The sequence below is a fragment of the Schistocerca nitens genome, chromosome 9 (assembly GCF_023898315.1).
Source record: "Schistocerca nitens isolate TAMUIC-IGC-003100 chromosome 9, iqSchNite1.1, whole genome shotgun sequence".
In the NCBI taxonomy this organism is placed as follows: Eukaryota; Metazoa; Arthropoda; class Insecta; order Orthoptera; family Acrididae; genus Schistocerca; species Schistocerca nitens.
The window spans coordinates 212,815,014-212,837,255 of NC_064622.1; the positions used below are offsets into that span (position 1 = coordinate 212,815,014).

A 22,242-nucleotide genomic window follows, 5' to 3' on the forward strand; every position below is an offset into this window, starting at 1 on the left:
TACGATGCAACATTCATCACAGTAAAGCACTCATATTGATATTCCTTTTCCAGGGAATTTAACTCAGTCAAGAATAATTAAATGTTTGAAAGGTACTTCACAGTTCTCCTTTTATAGGAGGTGCTGTTAGTGTGTGTTACAAGACATGGGCAACTAAACATTTTCCTCACATGGTATCCCTTGAGTATTTTAATTATTTGATGCAGCATGAGAATTCTGGAGTCATATCCTATATTATCTCACTTTTCTGACTATAATAAGAGACATCTTGCAGTTGTAAAAATTGCTTGGAACTCTGTTTCAGCATATTTGAATTTTAATGGAATTCCATACAACCTCAAGAAAACAATTAGAACTATTAATGTCCAGGTGATGGATAATTGTTGGATAGGGGATACAATAAAACAGTTATCTCTGCAACAAATAAAAACTTCATAATTTAATCAGACATGTTTGCACAATGCTTTAACATGCTACACAGAAGTTTACAAAACTCAACAAGATAACAAGTTAGAGACTAGACTTATTTATAAAAAATGTATAAGAAAATACAAAAATATAAAAAAAACTGCACATCACTCTTCAAATGTACACTGTAATCTTGCAGCTGGAAGAGAAAACTGATGATTTCATACTCAAATGTGTGCAATTTGTAATGTCACTGATATAGTGCATTTGTGCACTGGGCTATTTCATTCTCAAATTTGCAATTAGATTATTAGTCTGATAATTGTTTTTATGTTTGCTAGTGGGATGTTCAGTGTGCACATGTTGAGAAATAGCCATGATAATGCCAATATGAACATTTATATAGGATGTTCACTCAGAAGGAGACCGTAACAGTTTAGCAAAATCCATTCATTGTTGGAGGAATGTCATTTGGATAACAGAAAAAAAACTTTGGATGTCCTGAATCAGACAACCTATATTACAACTGGCCTTAAAACTTTTGCAGTAAAATACTAAATGGACCACTGATTATAAGTTTTGTTGGGGAGAATATCAGCAAGGTTTTACAAAACACTTGAGAAATAAATATTTCACAATTATGCTGGGTATTATGAGCACTTTCAGCTTGAGTATAGTAACAGACCGCAACTCCAAATTTGCTGGCACACTGTTTTCCTGTGGTATTTGTTGTTAATGAGATCATATTATCCAACAACTCCAGGCTGTGCATGGTACCCTGTATGGGGATCAGCAGAGTAATTGACTATATGCAGTTTACCACTTTTGTCATAGAATCCATAATGCCCTTTCACATTGCCATGTGCATCACGCTCCTCATATCGGATCAGTCTGTTGTGCCTGTTGTTTTTAAAAAGAAAAAAATAAGAACACTGCATTGCTCCCAGAAATACATCAATATTTTTAAAGCTGCCATTAAACAATCTCAAAAATAAGCAGTGGAGTGTAAAGCAAAAAAAGTGATACACAAAAATGCAAGATAGTAGTCAAAATATTTTCTTAAAACTGTGAAATTAATGTCTCTGCCACCTTATGCTATCTATATGTTCATGTTCATGTTGGTCAGAAAACTATTATCAAAAAGAGGGCGAATATTGTATGAAATCATTTTGAAAATCATTGTTTTATCAAGAATGTCAGCATTTATTATACAAATAATATGAAGATAGTTGGGATATTGCTTAATACTTTGGATCCTAAACATACAATGTAAAGTATACTGACACATTATGTATATATTGATCCTTTAACCAAATTATCATTTGTAGCAAAATACTCTTTCTGCATGCAACAAGAACCATATAAGCTACTAAAAGCTTCAATTATACAGTAAGCAGGAATTTCTGCTGATCAAAAAATTCCTTGTGGTAGAATTAATTAGAAAGGTAAGTATTGTCAATGTTTAGTACTCAACATTTCCCTATGAATATCTAAACTTTTGATGCAATTTCTGTGGTAAATGTAAGAGTCTTAATGTTAAAGACAAAAGACATGTAATGTACAGAGGAGGTGGATCTTTGAATTAGGTACTTAGAATATCTAAAGAGTAGTTGAATATTCCTCATCAAACATTGTATGTAAACCCAAGTAATGCAAAAATAAGATTTGTCAGTTGTTGTACTTTACTCTATGAAAGCAAAAATATTCAAGCTATGTAATTAGCATCCTCATCTGCTGCATTATTCTACTAGTCACTATAAATGAAATGTATGATACTTCCATTATGAAACTTATCTGAATTTATTTTTATTACTAGATGCGCTAATCTAAAATTATCAAAAACTTTAAAAGAAAAATATAAAACATTGGAATGTAACAATATTATGAAAAAGAAAGTTGCTGCTCTCCATATAGCAGAGATGCTGAGTCACAGAGAGGCACAACAAAAAGACTGTGCTTTTGGCCAGCAAGGCCATCGTCAAAAACAGATGACACACACACACACACACACACACACACATACACACACACAGAGAGAGAGAGAGAGAGAGTTGTCTATTTTTTTGGATGAAGGCCTTGCTGGCCAAAAGCTTATTTGTGACAGGCTTTTTGTTGCAACTATCTGCGACTCAGCATCTCCACTATATAGTGAGTAGGAACTTTCCTTTTCATAATATTGTTAAAAGAAAATATAATTTTAATTAAATGTATAGGACCTTATTAGTTACAATAAATATAGATAATTTACAACTACAATAATGGAAATTCCAGCTTAGAAACAAAAAATTAAAATGCAAATAGAACAACAAGTCACCTACAACCGATTAATATATGATGCTTTGTTAATGTAAGAAAAGAGACAGATGGGCTTCTAAGCTACCACTCTTTTTTATAGTGTAAGTACATCATATATCATATCATACAACCCCCCCCCCCCCCCCGCCCTGTCACAGTGTTTGAGTGTCTTTAGGATCATGCAGTTGAATGTATGCACTTACTCTAGAAAAGGAGCAGTAGTTTAAAACAAGTTAATTATCCGTGGTGTTACATGTGTTAATGCAACAAATATCAATCATCAATAGATGTCTGTACTGTTTCCTCACTTTGTCCATTTTTAATGATACAACTTAGACTCCTTGAAATCATTCATCAAAACCAAAAGGAAAAAGTTGCCTGCAATTTAGGAGTTTAATGTAAAACTTTATTGGAATGGTCAGATTATGTAGGGAACAATGTATGAGCAATACATGAGTACAGTTGCAAATAAATGGCACATACACAAGCCTAGCAGTGCATTCTCTTGTGTGGTCAGATGGGCAGTGTTGCATAAACGTTAGTAAGGAAGACCTGATAAATGGAGTGAAAACATGAAATCAGTTGACAAGATGCCTTGCAAACATCATGTCGACTGGCAACACACGTGCCATTGCGTTAACTTCTACTGTTAAAAAACCACAAATGGCACAGAGTTCAATGGGCATATGAATGCTATGGTTGTTATCTTCAGCGGAAAAATGTGCTGTTTTTGGATAATCCCACTTCAACTTGTTGCACTGTGATGGTTATGTTTCTGTTAGACACTGCCATGGTGACCAGCCTCCACTGTTGGGCAGCATTAAGGACAAGCACCAAGTGTGATAGTTTGGAGCAGTATATTGGGCACAGCATATGATATCTTCTGTATTGAGGGGCATTTGAATGGTGGCCAACAGCAGGGAGGTTTTAGAGCCTGAAGTATTGCTCTCCTTAAAGCAACTCCATATGCCATATTTCTGTAGAACAAAGCTCTGTTGTATGCAGAGAGGAATAATCTAGAACTTCACTTCCCTGATCTGCATATTCACCTGACATCACACACCAAGTTGGTTACTACTCATGGTACCAGTATTGATATATTCTGGATCTGCATGCAAACTATTTGCAGAGTGATTCCCATGGAAAATATCCAGACCCAGTCTGATTCCACATCTTATTGTTTAGAAGTTTTCCTGCCACATATGGAAACTTTATCCCATTGTGAATTCTCATGATCAGAGATTCTATACATTTTTGCAAACCTAATAATTTGAGTTTCATAGTGTACCTAATCTATGTTAAAAAGTTACTTTCACTCAAATGTATCCATCTTTTCTCCACCTTGCTGTTGCAATTTTTACAAATGTAAATGCATACAGAATGGTTCATTACTCATTAATTAATTCTCTTTCATACTGTTCATGTCATAACATAATAAATAGTTATTTGATTACAAGGACACATTAAACAAAGTAGGGACAAATATTATATAAACCCTGCAAGCAAACTATAACTGCTTCCAGTGATTGTTCTGCAATCACGTAATCATATCTTTCTGTCTATGTATTCACAATATGTTACATTTGTTTATGTTGAGAGTCAATTGCCACTCCTTGCACCAAGTGTCAATCCTCTGTAGGTCTCCCTGCATTTCACTACAGTTTTCTAGCAACTTCTCTGTATATAGCTGCATCATTCACAAAAAACCTCATGGAACTGCTGACATTCTCTACTAGGCCATTTATATATATTGTGAAAGTAATGGTCCTATAACTTTCCCTTTGGACATACCCCAAGTTACTTTTATGTCTGAAGACTCCTATCTATTCAGAATGACATACCGTGTTCCCCATATGGGGAAAAAGAGGTTAGTATTTCAGCCTTTTCTGTGTCATTCTCTGTTTCTGTGCCATTATGGTCACATAGTGTCTGGACAGATGGCTTTCATCCATTTACCAATTTAATATAAAGCTAAACCTTCAAATTTTATGTCCAGTGACTATATAGAGTTTTACTTTTGAATTTGTTGAACAGTTCATGCACAGCCCTTCTTATGTTAATTTTGACTTTGTTCAGTTTTTATTTGTCTCTAAGGCTTTTGCTACATTTAAATTTACAGTGAAGCTCTCTTTGCTTTCATAGCAGCTTTTTAAGATGGTTGTTGAACCATGATGTGTATTTTCCATGTTGCACAATTTTGCTTGGCACATATCTGTATAAAAACAAATTTTAAGTTGCTCCTGAACTTTGACCATTTTTGGCTCACCACTGTTAGTGCTGCAGATGAAAATTTTGTGTGGACCTGTCGGTAATCCGAAACCTGTCTCTTGCTGCACTTTATAAACAGAAACTCATGCTATCTTCCTTTGGATTTCTATTTACAGCATTATTCAGTAATGCTGTAAAGGCCTTATGGTCACTGATTTCCTGTTCTGTGCTCCCTGTTCGATAGTAACTAATTCAAAAAGTTTAGATCTGATAAGGACTAATAAACTTTGCTTACTTACACATTGCCTGTGTCAAATCCAAATTTGTAGGAGTTTGGTCCATTTTGACCATGCATCTGAAATTCAACTCGATCTCCTCCACTGCTGAGATGAACAGCATCACCCAAGTGTTCATCACCAAAGTTTTGTGTGCCTGCTCCCGCAACAATAGCAGAAAAGCTAGATTCTGCAGGCTCCTGCAAATAACCAAAAATCAGTCTCTCCAGAATATACCTTCAGCATGCACACTATTCTTAGAGAAAGTTAATCAGTCATAAATCATATTTTAGAAAGAAAACTTCAGATTAATAATATCAATAATTATGAAAATATTAATTAAAAATCCTATGGGAATATTCTTAAAACAACATATGCCTTCCAGAAAATACTGAATTGAACTTGTATCATTATCAAGTATTTTTCAGATCAAATCTTCATCTAGCTTGGCCATTATACTTACAGAAATAAATACTATATTGACAAATCCACCAAAAGTTATGAAAGCACGCATAGCACACATTTAAGCTATTGCCCCAGTGAATGATAATGGTCATTAAAAATACATGCAATGATGGCTGGCACTTAAATACCATAAATTAATAATTAAAAATTAAATTAAAGATACAGTTCATCTGTGACACACTTCCAGCAACAATAGGATTCTGTAGTCACTGAGGCAACATTAGTGACCAATGTAACAAGTTTAAAGATGTACTGATGACCATGTTGATATCTTTTTTCTTCTGTGTAGCTTGTGTAGTCCAAATTTATAGCTCTCTGTCTCCTTTAGTTCTAGGTCTCCAAGCTTGACAATAATGTTGTCCAAAGTGTGTTTTTTGTTTGCTTGTATCTGCATGTATATTGTTTTGTTTACATTTATTAAGAGATTGTTTCCCCTGGAATGATTGTTTCCACTTTACATATTTAGTGAAGTCTTCTTTTGCAGGTCATCTGTTGCATAACCAGTAACAACCAATGAAGTGTCATCTGCATACATGACTACACTATCAGATACTGCTTTGGTCATATCATTGACATAAAGAATGAAAAGTAGTGGACTACGGATGGATCTTTGAGGAAACCCATATTTTGCTTTTTCAAAATGTGAAAAGACACTTGTAATATTATTTTTCACTTTTATCTTTATTTCTACACACTGCTTTCTATTTTTCAAAAACTATTTAATGATGTCTACTGCTTTCCTCTTATACCATAACAATGAAGCTTTTCAAATAGGATGTCATGGCATACACAATCAAATGCTTTAGACAGGTCTAGGAACATACTGCAGACTTTCTTCTGTTCCTCAAGTGTTTCAGTTACAAGTGTTACGAATTCAGCTATTGCTATTTTGGTAGATTTGCTCTTTTTAAACCCCTGTTGTACATCGTTGGGAATATTGCATGTTTGTATAAAATTTAATATTCTGTCTTTTATTATGGTTTCTATTATTTCAGAGAGTACAGATGTAATACATCAGTTACAGGTCTGTAATTTCCTGGGTCTTTTTTGCACTCTCCTTTATATATAGGGATTACTTTACACTTTTTCAGGAATGTTGGAAAGTTTCCTTTTCCTATAGATAAGTTTGTCAGACAGGCAAATGGCTTTGTTACCCACTGTACACAGCATTTAATTAGATTATTGGGTATACCGTCTAGTTCCTCAGTGTTTTTTGCTTTTTGATTATGTATTATTTTTTCAATTTTTGACTCATTGGTTGGGGTCAGGAACAAGTATTTTGTCTCATATGGATTGTTTATTGTGTTTATTTTAGAAGTATAATTTTGATTTATTAATTTGTCCACAACTTCAACATAATGTTTGTTTAAAGTATTGCTGACATTTTGTGTATCTCTGAGTTCGCTCTCATTTACTTCAAGTGTTACTTTAGCAGTTTTTTTCCACTCCTACAACTTTATCCTCACTTCATTTATGTTTGTTTACTTGCCCAGAATCATTTTAGTACATTGCTTGTACATGTGATATATGACAGCGTTAAACCTAGTTAATTTACAGTACAGTAGTCATTTTGACTACATTGTTGACATAATCAAAATGCATTTAATAATGTAAGTTGGGGTACTACATAGCTTGCACATGTGCTAATAGCAGTTATTAAGTGACATGACAGGATAAGCACAATGTAAACTATATTATGAACTGAGAAATAGTAAAATTTGGTAACTGAGGTTTACTTATTATGATGTTCCATAAATTCAGGCAAAGAATAGAAGCAGTGGTCAAGCAAGAACTGTTTTAACTTTACTTTAAATGCATTTAATGTTGGTATGCATTTTATGTAAGAAGGAAAATGGTTATATAACATATCTGCAGTATGATACAGTCCTCTTTTGGATAAGTTTGTATTTCCTGTGTTTGTGTGTGGATTCGGCTTCTGCCTAGTTTCATATGTGTGTATCATAGTTGTGGCTGAAGAGATTTTCTATTTTTAAGATGCTCCCCTTCGTGAAAATTAGTATTTCATATATATACAAGCAAGGCAGCAGCAATATTTTGAGAGTTGGAAAAGGAGAGACCATTTGGTGTCAGTGATATTTGTTGAGGTTGCTATCTTGTTTTCATAACATGTCAATTTAGTTTCTTTTATCAGTTTGATGTATGATTTCTTCTTGTCCTTACATGCATACCTATTTTCTTGCATTGGCCTTAACCGACAATTCTCATACATGCTTTTCACATCTTCCCTTTTCCTTTTTACCTCTACTGTGACCCAATTTTTATTATGCTTCTCATTTGTTTCCATACATACTAATGGGCGTGCAACATCTCTGTAATGGCCTAATTATTGGAGAATGATTCTCAGCCTTTATCTAAGTTTTCTGATAAGTATACTTTTTTGCCTTCCTGTGTTGCTAATTCAACTAATACTCATAGTGGTCTGTAATGGTTGTCTATATGACCTGTACAGTCTGCCTGCTCTGTGGTATATTAGTGATTACTTGATCAATTAATGCTTCTGTATTTTTACAGCATCTCATGGGACTGTCTACTGCTAAATTAATCCCCTAAGTTTTAACCACATCTTGAAAACTCGTTGTATAATAGTTGTCTTTTAGTGTGTTAATATTTAGGTCACCAGCTACAATAATATAAGGAAATTCCCTGCTAGCCTCATCAATGAGTACTGCTAATTCTTTAAGAAATCCATTTATCTGATACATATCAAGTGTGCAATTGTAAATCAATCATGCAACTCTTGTGGCAGGCATTATGATCAATTATTTGAGATCATCCCAGAAGTGCTTCATTGTGAGAGTATTGTCCAAAGACAAGGTCACTTTAGTGTATCTGATGAAGAACTTCTTATGGCCTGGTACTAAAGTCATTACAGGCGGGTTTCAGTCCTACAAGATTCTGAAAACTGAAGGATTCAACCACAAGTTTGTCAACCACTCTGTAGAGTTCATGTCTTTGTATGACCCCAGAGTGCACATGCAGAACATCAAGCAGCTATGGAAATCTGTGAAGTCTTGCATTAAAAGAGAAGGGTGTCCAGGACGAAGAGATGAACTGTACTTGTTTCAGTACCTCTATTTCCACAACTTGCATTTGAAGGGAGAAGTTAATGGACGTGACACTCTGCTGATATTCCTGCATGGGCAGAGTTTACCCAGGCTAAGGCAAAAAGGGAATTGTACCTGTAGCATACACATCATATGGACTTTCAAATGACAACAACACAGACAATGAGTAAGGTAAGTCGTCTCCTTTGTAATTACAAGTATTTGTGTAACGTTTTTCATTTGTTGTTGCTGAATGAACCACTGTAAACATACTCATAAACATACTCGCATGATCGATTTACAATCGCACGTTCGATAATGTATCATTTGGCCCTGCAACTTTGATAGTCAATCACTCCTGGAAATTATCCACACTTTCCCCATTATATGTTGTCTGTATTGCTGCAGCTTAAAACAGCATTTCTGTACAGTTGTCTACTGACCATGGAATGATACCCTCTATTTTACTGTGTACATAGACAGCCATCCCTTTGCCCTTATGTTCAGATTTACAAAAATTAGCAACTTTTTTACATTCATCTATGTTGTAAATATGAATTTCATTTCTCTTTAGCCCATGTTCTGACATAATAAATATACATGGTAACTCTGCAGCTACTAGTGCATCTATCTGATCTAATTTACTGAATGCATACTGTACATTCTGCTGCCAGATTCTTACATTAGAAATGTTTATGTTAATGTCAATTTTCTATGGTACCTTTCTTTTTACCTGCTGGTACAAAAAATCCTGCTCCTTGAACTGTTTTTGCTTCTGTATTCTTACTCCTCTCCCATATCTTGCCTGCAGGATCTATGCCACAGCTTCTTCTTCTGCAGGTAATGTCACAGCTTCTTTTGCCATTGATGACACTGCTTTTCCTTCCTTTAGAGGGCAGAGTGATTTATTCTCTTCTGTTCTTTCATCTTGTGGCTGTTTTGAGTCCGCTCCTGGATACAGCATTGTGTCTGCTATTTCTCCCCTCATTGACACTAGTACAGGTCTATGTACCTATTTTTGTGTGCTGCTAATTTTTTTCTAGTATTTCTTTGCACAGAATTCGTTTGCCATAGTTGTTTCCGTGCAGTCCATGCTTTGTGAAACGCTCTCTCACTGAGCTTATTGCTTCAGTAAATGTAACATTAGAGAAAATGCTACATATCTTCCTGAATTTTCTGTTTGTGTTGATGACTTCTCTGTTTACACATGAAGCTTCTATCGGGTTACGCCTGTCAGTAATGCTTGCAACATATACATCAGAATGTGTAAGTTCTTATAAAGATTCTCTCAGAATCCTGATTGCATTTACACTTTCATTCTTATACACGTCATTTCCTCCCTCAGTAACAACACATTTGGAAGCTTTTGTTACTGTTGTTTCATAGTTTTTCAGCACTTCATGTAGAGGTGCACCAGTATGGGTAAAAAGAGTTACTTTTAGTTTAGTTTGCATAGTGGCAATAGTACCTGCTAAGCCTCTTCTGTGCTTAGGTGAAAATATGTGAACATCACCTTTCTTATTTTTCACATTTGGCGAACGTTTAATATTTTCTTGCTTCTTCGAGGTACTTCTTGGAAAACTGAAGTCATTTCTCTTATTTCCCTGGTTGATTGCATCTTGATTTTTATCTAGCTGAACATACTTGTTCATTGTTTTCAGTTCAAAATGTTTGTCATTTTGTTTACATGCTAGCTTTTTTAGGACTAAAAATGGCTCATTTTCGACCTTCTTTTTTTTAGTTCATTTATCACTGTTTCCAGATTATTTATGTATTGTTTTGCACACAGTAAGTCCTGTTCTAACGTAGAAACTACGTTTTCTTCATGTACAGTACCATATTTTAGTAAACACGACATTCACACAAACAGCAGTCAATTACACCACAGGTACATTTTGTGTTTACTTCTTCGAAACATGAGATACACTTCGAATGAATCCATTTTTGGCTCACTGAACATAGTCTAATAGCATTTAAAAGTCTTTCACTACATATAATCCACTTTATATTCGTAACATAGGTATTTTTCTTGGAACCACTTACTAAAACTTCTGTATGAGCTGCCATCTTTGCCCGTGTAGGTCAGAAATCCAACCCACATATACTTAGAGACATTCATTTTACTTGGATTAAAGTCAGAAGTATGGCTAAAAAAATAAAAAATAAATAAAAAATGAACATCAAACCAGAGAACAAACAATGCACATCACTGGTCAGTCTCCTGTTCCCACACAGCCGCCCCCCCCCCCTCCCCAAGAGCGGAGCACCTGGGATGTAGGGGTACTTGAATTTGATTTGTCGTCCAGCTCTTTTACGGATGACCAGTTGATGTATCATTGTGAGCACAGGTGTGACTGTTTGTTCAACAGTCCTCTGGCATTTTGGTGTTCTGTCTTCAGTTCAATTGGGTGTAGGTTCACCTGACCCTCGATTATCCTGAACTAGAGGAGTGCTTTCATGCTTAGGCAATGGTAAGGTCCATGCTGGTTTCCCTCTTTCAATGGACACCCTGACAATTTTTCCATTTTGCAAGATGTCTATAGTATGGGCATTACGACACAGTACTTGGTAGGACCCAGTATAAGGAGGTTGTAGGGGTGCCTGTATGGTGTCTTTGCACAACATGATGTATGAGCTGTCTACCAAAGCTTTGTGCACGAAGACCAGATGTTCACTGTGGCAGGATGCTGGTGGCCCTCTCATCCTTGCTACATGGTCACAATTGCACTGTACCTGCAGTGGTAGCTCCATTTGTGGTTGTAGTGGTGTGAGATAGTCTGCAGGAATTCTCAATGGTTCTCCATAAACCATCTCTGCCACTGACACCCCTATACCCACCTTATACTTAGTCTGTAAACCTATAAGTACTAGTGGCAGGGCCTCTGTCCAACTCTTTCAGTGACACATGAGGGCTGCTTTCAGTGTTCTGTGCCAATGCCAAGTGATAACTGGTTGTGTGGTGACATTAGAACCCACACTGTCTAGCCAGGTCATTGAACAGATTAGACTCGAACTGTCGACCTTGATCGGTTGTAATATGTAGGGGGTATACCAAACTTGCTAACCAATGTGCAACAAATGCCTTTGCAATTGTCTCAGCTGCTACATCTGTCACTGGGATAGCCTCCGCCCATCTTGTGCATCTGTCTGCTGGCGTGAGCAAGTATTTGTAACCCTCTGAGGGTGAATGTGGACCCACTATGTTGAGGTGAGCGTGACCAAACCTTGTTGGCAAACCTGCAAATTTGCCCTCTGCACAAACATGTTGTCCTACTTTACAATGCTGGCATTGAAGGCATGAATAACTCCAATTCCTGACATCCTTTTTAATTGATGGCCACACAAACTGCTCGGTTAGCAACTTCATAGTGGTGTCTGAGCCTGGGTGTGCTAAGTTGTGGACATTGTCAAAAGACACTTTGTAGAATCACTTTGTAATATAAGGCCATGGTATCTGTTGCGATATGTCGCACCATATTTTTGTCTTGCTTCCCGGCACTTCTATTTGTTTCAGCCGTAATCCTGTGTGTCAATCTGTTAGTAAGTATTGCAACCCTTGATCTCTCTCTTGTGTTGTGGCAAGGTGGTCATAATTTAAAATGCTGACTAAGCTGCATACTTGAGAAAAATAATCAGCAACTATGTTTCCTGTGCCACTAATATGCCATATGTCTTTAGTGAATTGGCTGATGAACTCTATGTGTCGGAACTGCTGTTGTGAACATTTGTCTCTGATGTTGTGGAATGCTGACACAATAGGTTTTTAATCTGTGAAAACTGTCACTGGTCGGGCTTCAACGCAAGGCCGAAAATGTCTCACACTCTCATATATTTCAAGTAACTCCCTACCATAAGCACTCCATTTTGTCAGTCTGTGCAGTAGCTTCTTTGAAAAAAAAACTCAAAGGCTGCAAATGTCCATCACTTCTTGGTGTAGTGCTGCTCCAATTACGACCTGGATGGCATCATCCACAATATTCAATCATGCACCCTGGACAGGATGGGCCAGCAACACTGTGTCTTCTGTTTATTGTAAAAGTCTCTTGCCCTTGTCATTCTTACATGCAAGTGTGACTGTTAGTGGTACCTGGATGGCAGCTGTTACCAGCAAATGATGACGATAAAAATTTACCATGCCTAAAAATTTTCTGAGTTGCTTATAGTCCATTGGCTTTGGTAGATTATGCAATGTGGCAATCTTTTCAGGCAAAGATTGGATCCCATTGGCTGAGACTCTGTGGCCTAGGAAAGTTACCTCACTTTTGCGCATAATGTACTTGTCTTCATTTAGCATCACTCCATAGTTACACAAACTCAATTTCACTTCACTTATATGCTTGTCGTGAACTAGTGCATCAGTTGAATATATTAATATGTCATCTAAATATGCAAGGCAAAATGGCAAGCCTCATAACACTTCATCAATGAATCTCTGCCAGGTTTGGGTTGCCTTTTTAAGACCAAATGTCATAAACAAAAACTCAAACAGGCCAAAAGGTGTAATAACTGCAGTCTTTGCAACATTGGTGTGTGCCACTGGGATCTGGTTGTAAGCTTTCCGGCAATCCAGCACTCAGAAAACTTGTACACCATACAGAGAAGAGGTAAATTCTTGGATATTAGGTATCAGGTACTTATCTGGGACTGTTCTTGAGTTCAGCCTACGGTAATTGCCACAGCGGCACCATGTGCCATCCATTTTGTGCACTAAGTGAAAGTGGGATGCCTGTGGGCTGTCTGACCTTCGTATAATGCCAGCACAGAGAATATCCTCAAATATCGCCTTCATCTCAGCCAACCATTCTGGAGCTATTCTACGGACGCATTGTGTAACAAGTGGACCTGGTGTCATGCGTGCACTGTATTATGCATAACACTGCTTGGCTGCACCAGCGTATGCGAGAACGACTGTTTACTTGCATCATTAATTACTCCTATTATATTGTCCACAGAACCTCTCTGAATTACTATTACCCTGTCACATTGTGTCCCACTTACAAGGCAGGCATTTGCAAAGTCTTAAGCCAGTGCAAAGTGCAATAGAAAATCAGCACCTAATATGGGTTGTGTGATGTCTGCCACCACAAAACTCCAATTGTATGGAGTAGGAAAACCAATGTCTATTGTCGTGTCTTTGTGCCCATACATTTTGATGCTGGAGTTGTTCATGACTAACAATTGTAAGGGTTCCTGCATTGTCATCCCTGTGACTGGGAGGGTGCTCACCTCTGAACTAGTGTCTATTAAAAATCTTAAGCCTGAAATCTTATCAATCACATGCAACTGATGCAGTTTCATGCTGTGAATCACTGGAAAAGTAAGAAGCATGCCATCATGAGCCTTACCTTTGCTTTCTGTCCATCTGTACATTGCTGCAATTTGACTCTTCGTACATCAGTGGTGCCATTTGTGAGTGTCGCAGCCCATGGTGCCTAATGTGAACTACACTTGCCATTTGGGTATTTTCATGGTTTTGTGCACTTTGTAGTACAGGTGCCAAACCATCTGTGGTACCAGCAGATATCATCAACAGTAATTTGACCTCAAGTGGTCTCTGGCAGCTGTAGATTGGATGAACGAGGCAACCATATCCTCTTATTGGTGTCCGTCCATAACTTCAAGTTCTTTAACTGTGTGACAATTCATCCCACTGTGGTCTGTAATTCTCGAAGTTCCCCAGCAATGTCCAGTGCTTGTCAGCAAGATGTGGCTCCACAATTCAGCATTGGATTCATCAAAAACTGCAATGCATGTTTGTCACCTTCTGTTGTGATGCTCGTTTTTGTCGCTGCTACTCATGTCACAGTGGTTGATTCCAATGTGGCATGTGCTCTATCAGATGCTTGCAGGAACTTATCCAATGGCTGTCCTTCATACACTATTAATGTCAACTGTACTTGAGATGGAAGCTGTTGTCGCCAGATATGTAGCAGTAACTCATTAGATATGATGCTACAGTCCACTATCATTCATAAATGTGTCTAAAATGCTGAGGGTTTCTGTCCCCACGTTTCTCCTGGTAAAGCACTTGTTAAAGCCTCTGCTCAGGTAGCTTCATGCAGTGAGTGATTATTGAAGTCTTCAGGGTGAGGTACACTTGTCGATGGGGTGAGTGTAGAATCACATCGGAAACTATTGTCGTCACTCTCTGGTCCAAATTGCTAATTACCAGTGTAAATTGTTCACAGTCCTCTGTGTTCCATTGTTGTCCAAAATGCTGTCCAAAATTTGGAAACCATATGTTCAGTTGTGAGGGCATAAATGGAGGTGCCTGAAATTATAAGTGAAACACAGCTGGCATGAATGAAACTGCATGCAGAAAATTTTCAGTGCCTGTGTGAGCTCGTGATGCTGTAGTTATCACCGGAGTTTGTGATCTTGTCGTGTCCATCTTGCTGTTTTTTCTCAGTATCAACTGTTCTAAAGCTCAATCTCATGTTGCAGCTGCAGGATTTTGTCACCAATGGTTTGTAAAAAATTGCTTGCACCTTCCATGTTTAGCGGATGCAATCCAAAAAAATACTGTTGCAACTTAAACCAATCTTGTTTTTCGGGTCACCAAGTAGGTTAGAAATCAAACCCACATATACTTAGAGACATTTATTTTACTTGGATTAACGTTGGAAGTACAGCTCCAAACAAATAAACGAAAAACAAAGAATAAACATCAAACCAGAAGAATCAGCTACTCGTCCAAAGAACAAACAATGCACTTCACTGGTCAGTATCTTGTTCCCACACCATCGTCTATCTTCAATATTTACCAGGTTCAGCTATCCTTTTAATCCCTGCACATAATGTACATCCATTGTAATGTCTCACTTAAAATGTGAACACAGAATTACAAGAAACAAATATATACTATATTTTGCAAGTTCTATATTAATATAAATTACCTGCAACATGAAGGGGAAAATCTCTGCCACTACTTATTAAAAACAAGTAGCCATGTTTTCTGCTAAGAGCTATTTCCTTGCAAGAAAATTTTGAATGAAAATGTTTTGCATACATGAACTCACATGGCTTTCAGGAGGATATTGTTATATGCAGAGGAAAAATATAACTAAAGTAAACAAGAACCTCAGTTTCCCTTGTTTTGTCCCTGTGTCAATCTAGAGACAATAATTTGTGGAAAAATATACTCTGCTGCACAGGTCTATGACAACCACCCATCCAATGTCAAGAGATAAATTGAAAGTCCCTACAAATTCAAAAGAAAATTTTAAAAAATTCCCATTACCACTCCTACAGATTATCTGATATTTCAATTAACAGACTGAACATTCTTGCTAAATATGTGGTAACTAGCAATGTTTATTGTAAAATTGCATAATTATTGTTAAAGATGTAGATAACCATTTTATTTGAAAAAAATATTAATACATCCAAATGAATATTGAGCTACCAGTGGATGGTAAACAGGAGCTCTTTTATATAGCTAATAAGGAAGATGAATTTTTTCCACAGTAGTTTCCTTCCTGGCAATTTACTATGTTACATTTATCTGTATAAACACCGGTCATGGTTTACTGTTAATGTAGCATACAGATAAATTTGCTGAGAGTTGCTTCTCTTTTGTTAATGTATAGCTTGCTCTGCACCTCTGAAGGTTGTCAGTCATGATGGAATCATCTATATATGATGAATGAAGAATAAAAATTGTACATAGAAAAAGGATATATTCTGATACATCCAAGGCCACTGAATGTTCTAATACATTTCTTAGTACAAGATTTTAATAGTTGACATATAAACACAGGAATATGGAAAAAGATGGGAGTGAGATAGAGAAGGATATATGTAGACCTATATCTTTTCATACTAACCTGCTCTGGCACTGCTGGTTTTGGACTCAGGTTCTTCTTGGCACCACCCTCAGCTTTGTGCAGGTCAGGCCTGTACTTCTTGGGGAACTGTTGGACAGTGGCTTTCAGATGGGCCTGCTTGCTGTCTGGTGCAGACAGCTTCTGTTCTTTGTACTTCACTTCAATGTCGATGGGCTTTGCAGAGTCTTTGCCCTGCAAGTAAAATATGAAAAGTGCCAAACATGTCATAAAATCCATTAGCAACTATAACATAATAGTTTATATGTAATCAGAGTTTCAGTCTTCATTATAGGTAACAGATCATTGACCTCTTTGGCTGAAGCTTCTGTATTGTTGTATAAGTTTATTGCAGGGTAGTGCTGTTATGTCTCCCTATATACTCATCAACAGATCAGTAGTAATAAAAGTTCACAAAATTGGAGAATTAACTAACTGCAACAATACACCCAGGTATAGTAGTCAGAATGCATGTGAATAATCTGAAATAACTAAACAAATGTGTTAAACTCTTAAGACTAATAAAAACTCAAATTATATAATGGAAAATTAATGTGCAAGAAGAGACCTAATGCTGCATATGTAAAATCTTGATAACTATACTCAAAAGGTACTCAAATGTTTTGTGGAAATAATCACCTGCAGGCCACTGAAATTAATAATTAGTTATGTTGAGCACATACTGATGGTAGGTAATGATGAATATCAGTTTTGTAAAGTGAGGCTCTTCATGATGAAGATAGTTTACATTTAGTATCTTATTTTTACTCACTACAGGTATCACATAGACTCAAAATTAAGTTGACAGTGTACCAGAGTAATTCACTTTTGGACTGCTGTTAAACAACTCAGCTTGTTTTCATTAACAGTTTAGTGGCTTAAGTACTCAATATTCCTTTCACATCTGACTTTGGATTTAAATTCAAGTTTACTGCAGCTACTTTTCTGTTTTCTTTTTAACTCTTTGTTACTCTTCTGTTCCTAAGAGCTACACTACTGCATTCCTCAGAGGTGTTTTCTCCTGCTCTTGGATGCATTAGTGAGCTGTGGGCACCTTCTCTCAGCTTTCTTTGAAAAGCTGCAGCCATTGCATTCAGAATGGTGAAGTCCATTGCATATCATGTTGATTCATAGATTGGAGTGTTGGCTCATAGATGGGGGTGTCCTTTTCCTCTTGTCCCCTTGTGCCACAAAGGTCACAAGCATTTGGACTTTCCAGCAGGAAGTAAATGGATGGGTCTTTGGTTACACAGGCAAGCACACAGTGCTTTATTTCACACTGCTCAAGAATGGGACTGCATCATCATGAATTGCCATCTGTGCAGTTTAATGGATACTCCAGTGCTTCTATACTTACTGTTAACTCTGTTGTCAAAACAGACATTCCCACTGGCAATTTATAGAAGTCCCAAACTTGTGCCATCTAGTCCATGACTAGGCCTCACAGTCTGTCCCACTGTCATTCTTGACTCCATTTTTGTAGAGGAATTTGGTGTCTGTCTCATGTCCTAATGCTTTCAGTGCCATTATGATGTGCTACATATGGTAATGACAGCATCATTCAAGTATTTTCTATAGTTATATGTCTCATGGATACATTATTGACACCACAGTCAGTGCTTATTTGTTGATTCAATATTTCTTCATAAAATAGTTGATTGCAATTGTTCAGATCTTTAACATGACCAATGATCTCATGAAGTTACTGTTTTCAGTGTACAAATTAATATGAAATAATATTGTTTTAGGTTCTGTGGTGGTTCCTACATCTAACCTTATCTTTCATTTTGTGCACATTTCCACAGCAACATGACCCTACTCTAGGAAGTGTTACTTACCAATAGGTTAATGGTTCTTCTCAAGGTTAGTGAACAAGTATATATGGTTCCTAGTTGCCAGTAATGATGTTACACTGTTTCAGGTTAGCTTTTAGGCAGTAAATCTCTTCTTCTGACTCCCAACGCCATAAATACACATAATGGTATATGATGACAAAGTACCATATATGGACCACTTGCAGAATACACCATAGCTGATACACAGAGTTATCATAGCTTCTGTAATATTACTGACTACCTATTTACTTCATAATATACATTGCATTGATTTATAAATGAATTCTTTGTAAACTACAATTCTGAGACCATTATTTGAATGAAACTCTGAACATGGTGTATGTGGTGTCACCACCAGACACCACACTTGATAGGTGGTAGCCTTTAAATTGGCCGCAGTCCGTTAGTATACATCAGACCCGCATGTCGCCACTATCAGTGATTGCAGACCGAGCGCAGGTCTACAGAGACTTCCTAGCACTCGCCCCAGTTGTACAGCTGACTTTGCTAGCGATGATTCACTGTCTACTTATGTTCTCATTTGCCGAGACGATAGTTTAGCCTTCAGCTACTTCATTTGCTATGACCTAGTAAGGCGCCATTATCAGTTACTATTGATATTGTGAATCATGTACCGTCAAGACCGACGTTCATCATTAATGGATTGAAGTTAAGTATTCCACCAGCTATGTCTGTTTTTCTAAAATTCTAATTTCCTTGTCCTGTTCCAGACCTCACGCCAGCCTGCGTGAGCTAAAACGCGTGCCATTCGGCCTCCTCTAGTAACACGGTGTTGGCTCTCCTGCCAACCACAACAGTGTATGATCTGCTTAATCTGAATTACAATCATGAGTCTGTAGCTAAGACAGACTACAGCTATTCTCTTGTAGTTGCTTGTCCGGTAAAATTATTGAAGAGTGAATATGTGGAATCTGGAAGGATTGGAGATGAGCTAGTGGAAGTTGAAACCTTGAATCAGACTTTGAGGCATTTTTGTCTGGCTGAACTGGTAGAGTGTTGCCCATGGAACACTTGTCTGTATTCAGCTCCTGATCTGAGACAAAGTTTTAGTTTGGTATGTATGAGGTGCATAAAAATCATAATAATGTAAGAGCAGGGTAGGGCATATGGAATCAAGTGACAGGTCACACAAGTCATACTTGCATAATAAAAAAAAATTATAGTTAGAATTTGACTAATAACCATAAATCAAAAATACATAATTATTGGAAATACAGCCATGAACTGACAAAAAAATGAGCCTGCACATACAGGAGTGTGTAAATTTAAGCTAACTGCACCCAAATAATAGTTATTATGCTTAATAACTCAACTACTGGTTTCTAATGGTCAGATTAGCCTCAAAACCTCTTGCAAAAATCTCTTTATGGGGTATTGTCAGCCACACACTTATTGCTGATTGTTACTGTTTTTTGACCAAAGCTCCATAATAGTGCATTTTCAGCCTATGGTTCTCTGGCAGATTTTACTCAAAGCAATGTCCCTTATCAGCTCTGACCTTACTTTCAGGTTTTTTCTTGCACCATGCACACCAATATAGCACATACTCTCCCAGGAGCAAAATAATAGTCTACCTAACAAACAAAACAAAACATAAACACGTGGCAAGCCAAAGCTGTTTGCCACACTGGGAACCAAACCTGCCTTTTACAGGCAGCGTGCTACCAACTGAACCACAAGAACAAGCTTCACACAATATACCTCAATATTTCATCGCATCACTTTCTTCTCCCCATTCTCTGCCAAATCTGATAGATGGAGTCTAATTATACAGTGGGGCTACAATAAAAAAATTCTTTATCAGTGACAATACTAGTGATACAGTTTTATTGAATCCTCTGCTATTTTTATATAAAGACCACCTGCAAGCACTCAATCACAAATATAGCTTTGCTTCAGAAAAAAACGCTATTTGTTCATTATAATAGTTGGTTCTCATCTAACATAACAAACACTGTTAGCTATAGCATAAAATTACTTAAAATTACTGTGTCTTTTCATGCTTGTCATTTAACTAAACACATATTTATTCCATAAGGTTGCATTGCATAACACAAGATTTCACTTTTGGTTTTACTTTCAGAAATTATGACTATCTTTTATTGAAAGTCAGGATCATCTCTTATTTGCACTGACATAACATGTTTTGTCAGAATACTTTCATGAGCTAGTCCCACAAAGTCTGCGACAAGAGCTGTTGCTCTACTTATCTTATGAGGCCTTTTGGAACAGTTGAGGTATCTCAGTCAAAGTGGGAGGTCAAGTACCTCATTTCAGACAACTTGTTTCATTTAAAACATGATTTTCAATTGAGTAAAATAGTAATAAAAATGCACTGATAATTTTCAAAATACTTCACCTTCACAAAATCCAACTTCAGATTCATACTCCCAAAATTGAATGCAGTCATTTAAAATTTGTAATAACTGTGTTCTGCTTAACTTTAATTTTGGTCCTATGTAGTGATTTGTGGTTTTGTATGTTTTCAGTCCTTTTTATTACAATGCACTGAATCTTGCATATAACTGACCTTCTGCTCAACTCAAAATTATATAAAAGTAAGTCAAGCAAAATCACAGGTTGTAGTTATGACATATGGCTCAGTTGACATCCTAACAAAGACATCACAAGCCACAATTTCAAAAGAAATGCCTCAGATGAAGAAAGGCAGTGATTTCTATGACAGCAACAGAGAAGCTAACACATTCTGTGTGTTAGTTGAGACAGATCTTCATTTTCATTTAAATAATTGTATGGTACCAACACTGATGGTAGCCATACTGGTGTGATTCAGACCCATTTTTATTTGTGTTGGAAATTTTTGTTTGTTATCTAAATCTTGGTATCACCTCAGATACAAAATGAAATGGTGGACTTGTAACCCTGCACACAAACTTCAATAAAGACAAGTACATCTGTGAGAGTCATGGATCTGGATACATACCGGTACTAATGTAAATTCATTGGGACTGAATCATAGTGTAGACACTTTTAATATAGGAGTTGGCAATGAGCATTTAAAAAATGAGAATTTAGACTACTGTAGGGAGAAGAAAGGTGCAGCGTACAAGCTTCACCTCCCTCTCAAAAGACCGGCAGCCTACAACCATCATTTGTGCTTCTGGGAAAGCATTAATGATACACAGTGATAGTTACTGCCATTTCTTTTTGGAGGGAGTTGTTCTCAAATCTTATAACGAACCTGGGGTTGCCTCTCCACTAGTTTCAAAAGCAGATAAGCAATCAGTGACCTAACGGAAAATGGGCAAATGTTTGCAGAGGTTAGCAGTGCCATAAACAAGGTACTGCAGGCTCAACATCTTTCAGTATCTTACACAGTCATAGTTCAAAACACTCCCTCCTGAAACTGCCACACTGAAGTGTTTGGACAATACTTACAAACAATGGAAAATCCAGGATGGCATGTAACAACCACTTATCTGATGGCTCATACCCCTGTAATAGAGATAGAGGGGTAGAGGAACGGAAGGTTCCAAATGATTGGAGAAGAGCACAGGTAGTCCCAGTCTTCAAGAAGGGTTGTCGAGCAGATGTGCAAAACTATAGACCTATATCTCTGACGTCAATCTGTTGTAGAATTTTAGAACACTTTTTTGCTCGCATATCATGTCATTTCTGGAATCCCAGAATCTACTCTGTAGGAATCAACATGGATTCTGGAAACAGCAATCGTGTGAGACCCAACACGCTTTATTTGTTCATGAGACCCAGAAAATATTAGATACAGGCTCCCAGGTAGATGCTATTTCCCTTGACTTCCATAAGGTGTTTGATACAGTTCCACATTGTCGCCTGATAAACAAAGTATGAGCCTACGGAATATCAG

At 37.0% G+C, this 22,242-nt stretch overlaps 1 protein-coding gene across 1 annotated transcript in view; it reads right to left on the reverse strand.

The window, feature by feature from the left end:
- Nucleotides 1-517: 517 nt before the first annotated feature.
- Nucleotides 518-22,242, reverse strand: part of LOC126203624 (uncharacterized) — a 103,635-nt gene continuing 81,910 nt past the window's right edge. Inside the window, exons 3-5 of the mRNA XM_049937997.1 lie at nucleotides 16,543-16,734; nucleotides 5,211-5,386; nucleotides 518-1,308 (exon numbers count right to left, since the gene is read on the reverse strand). Of these exons, the coding sequence (XP_049793954.1) occupies nucleotides 1,155-1,308; nucleotides 5,211-5,386; nucleotides 16,543-16,734 (522 nt within the window). The 3' untranslated portion in view covers nucleotides 518-1,154. The remainder of the gene's footprint in view (nucleotides 1,309-5,210; nucleotides 5,387-16,542; nucleotides 16,735-22,242) is intronic.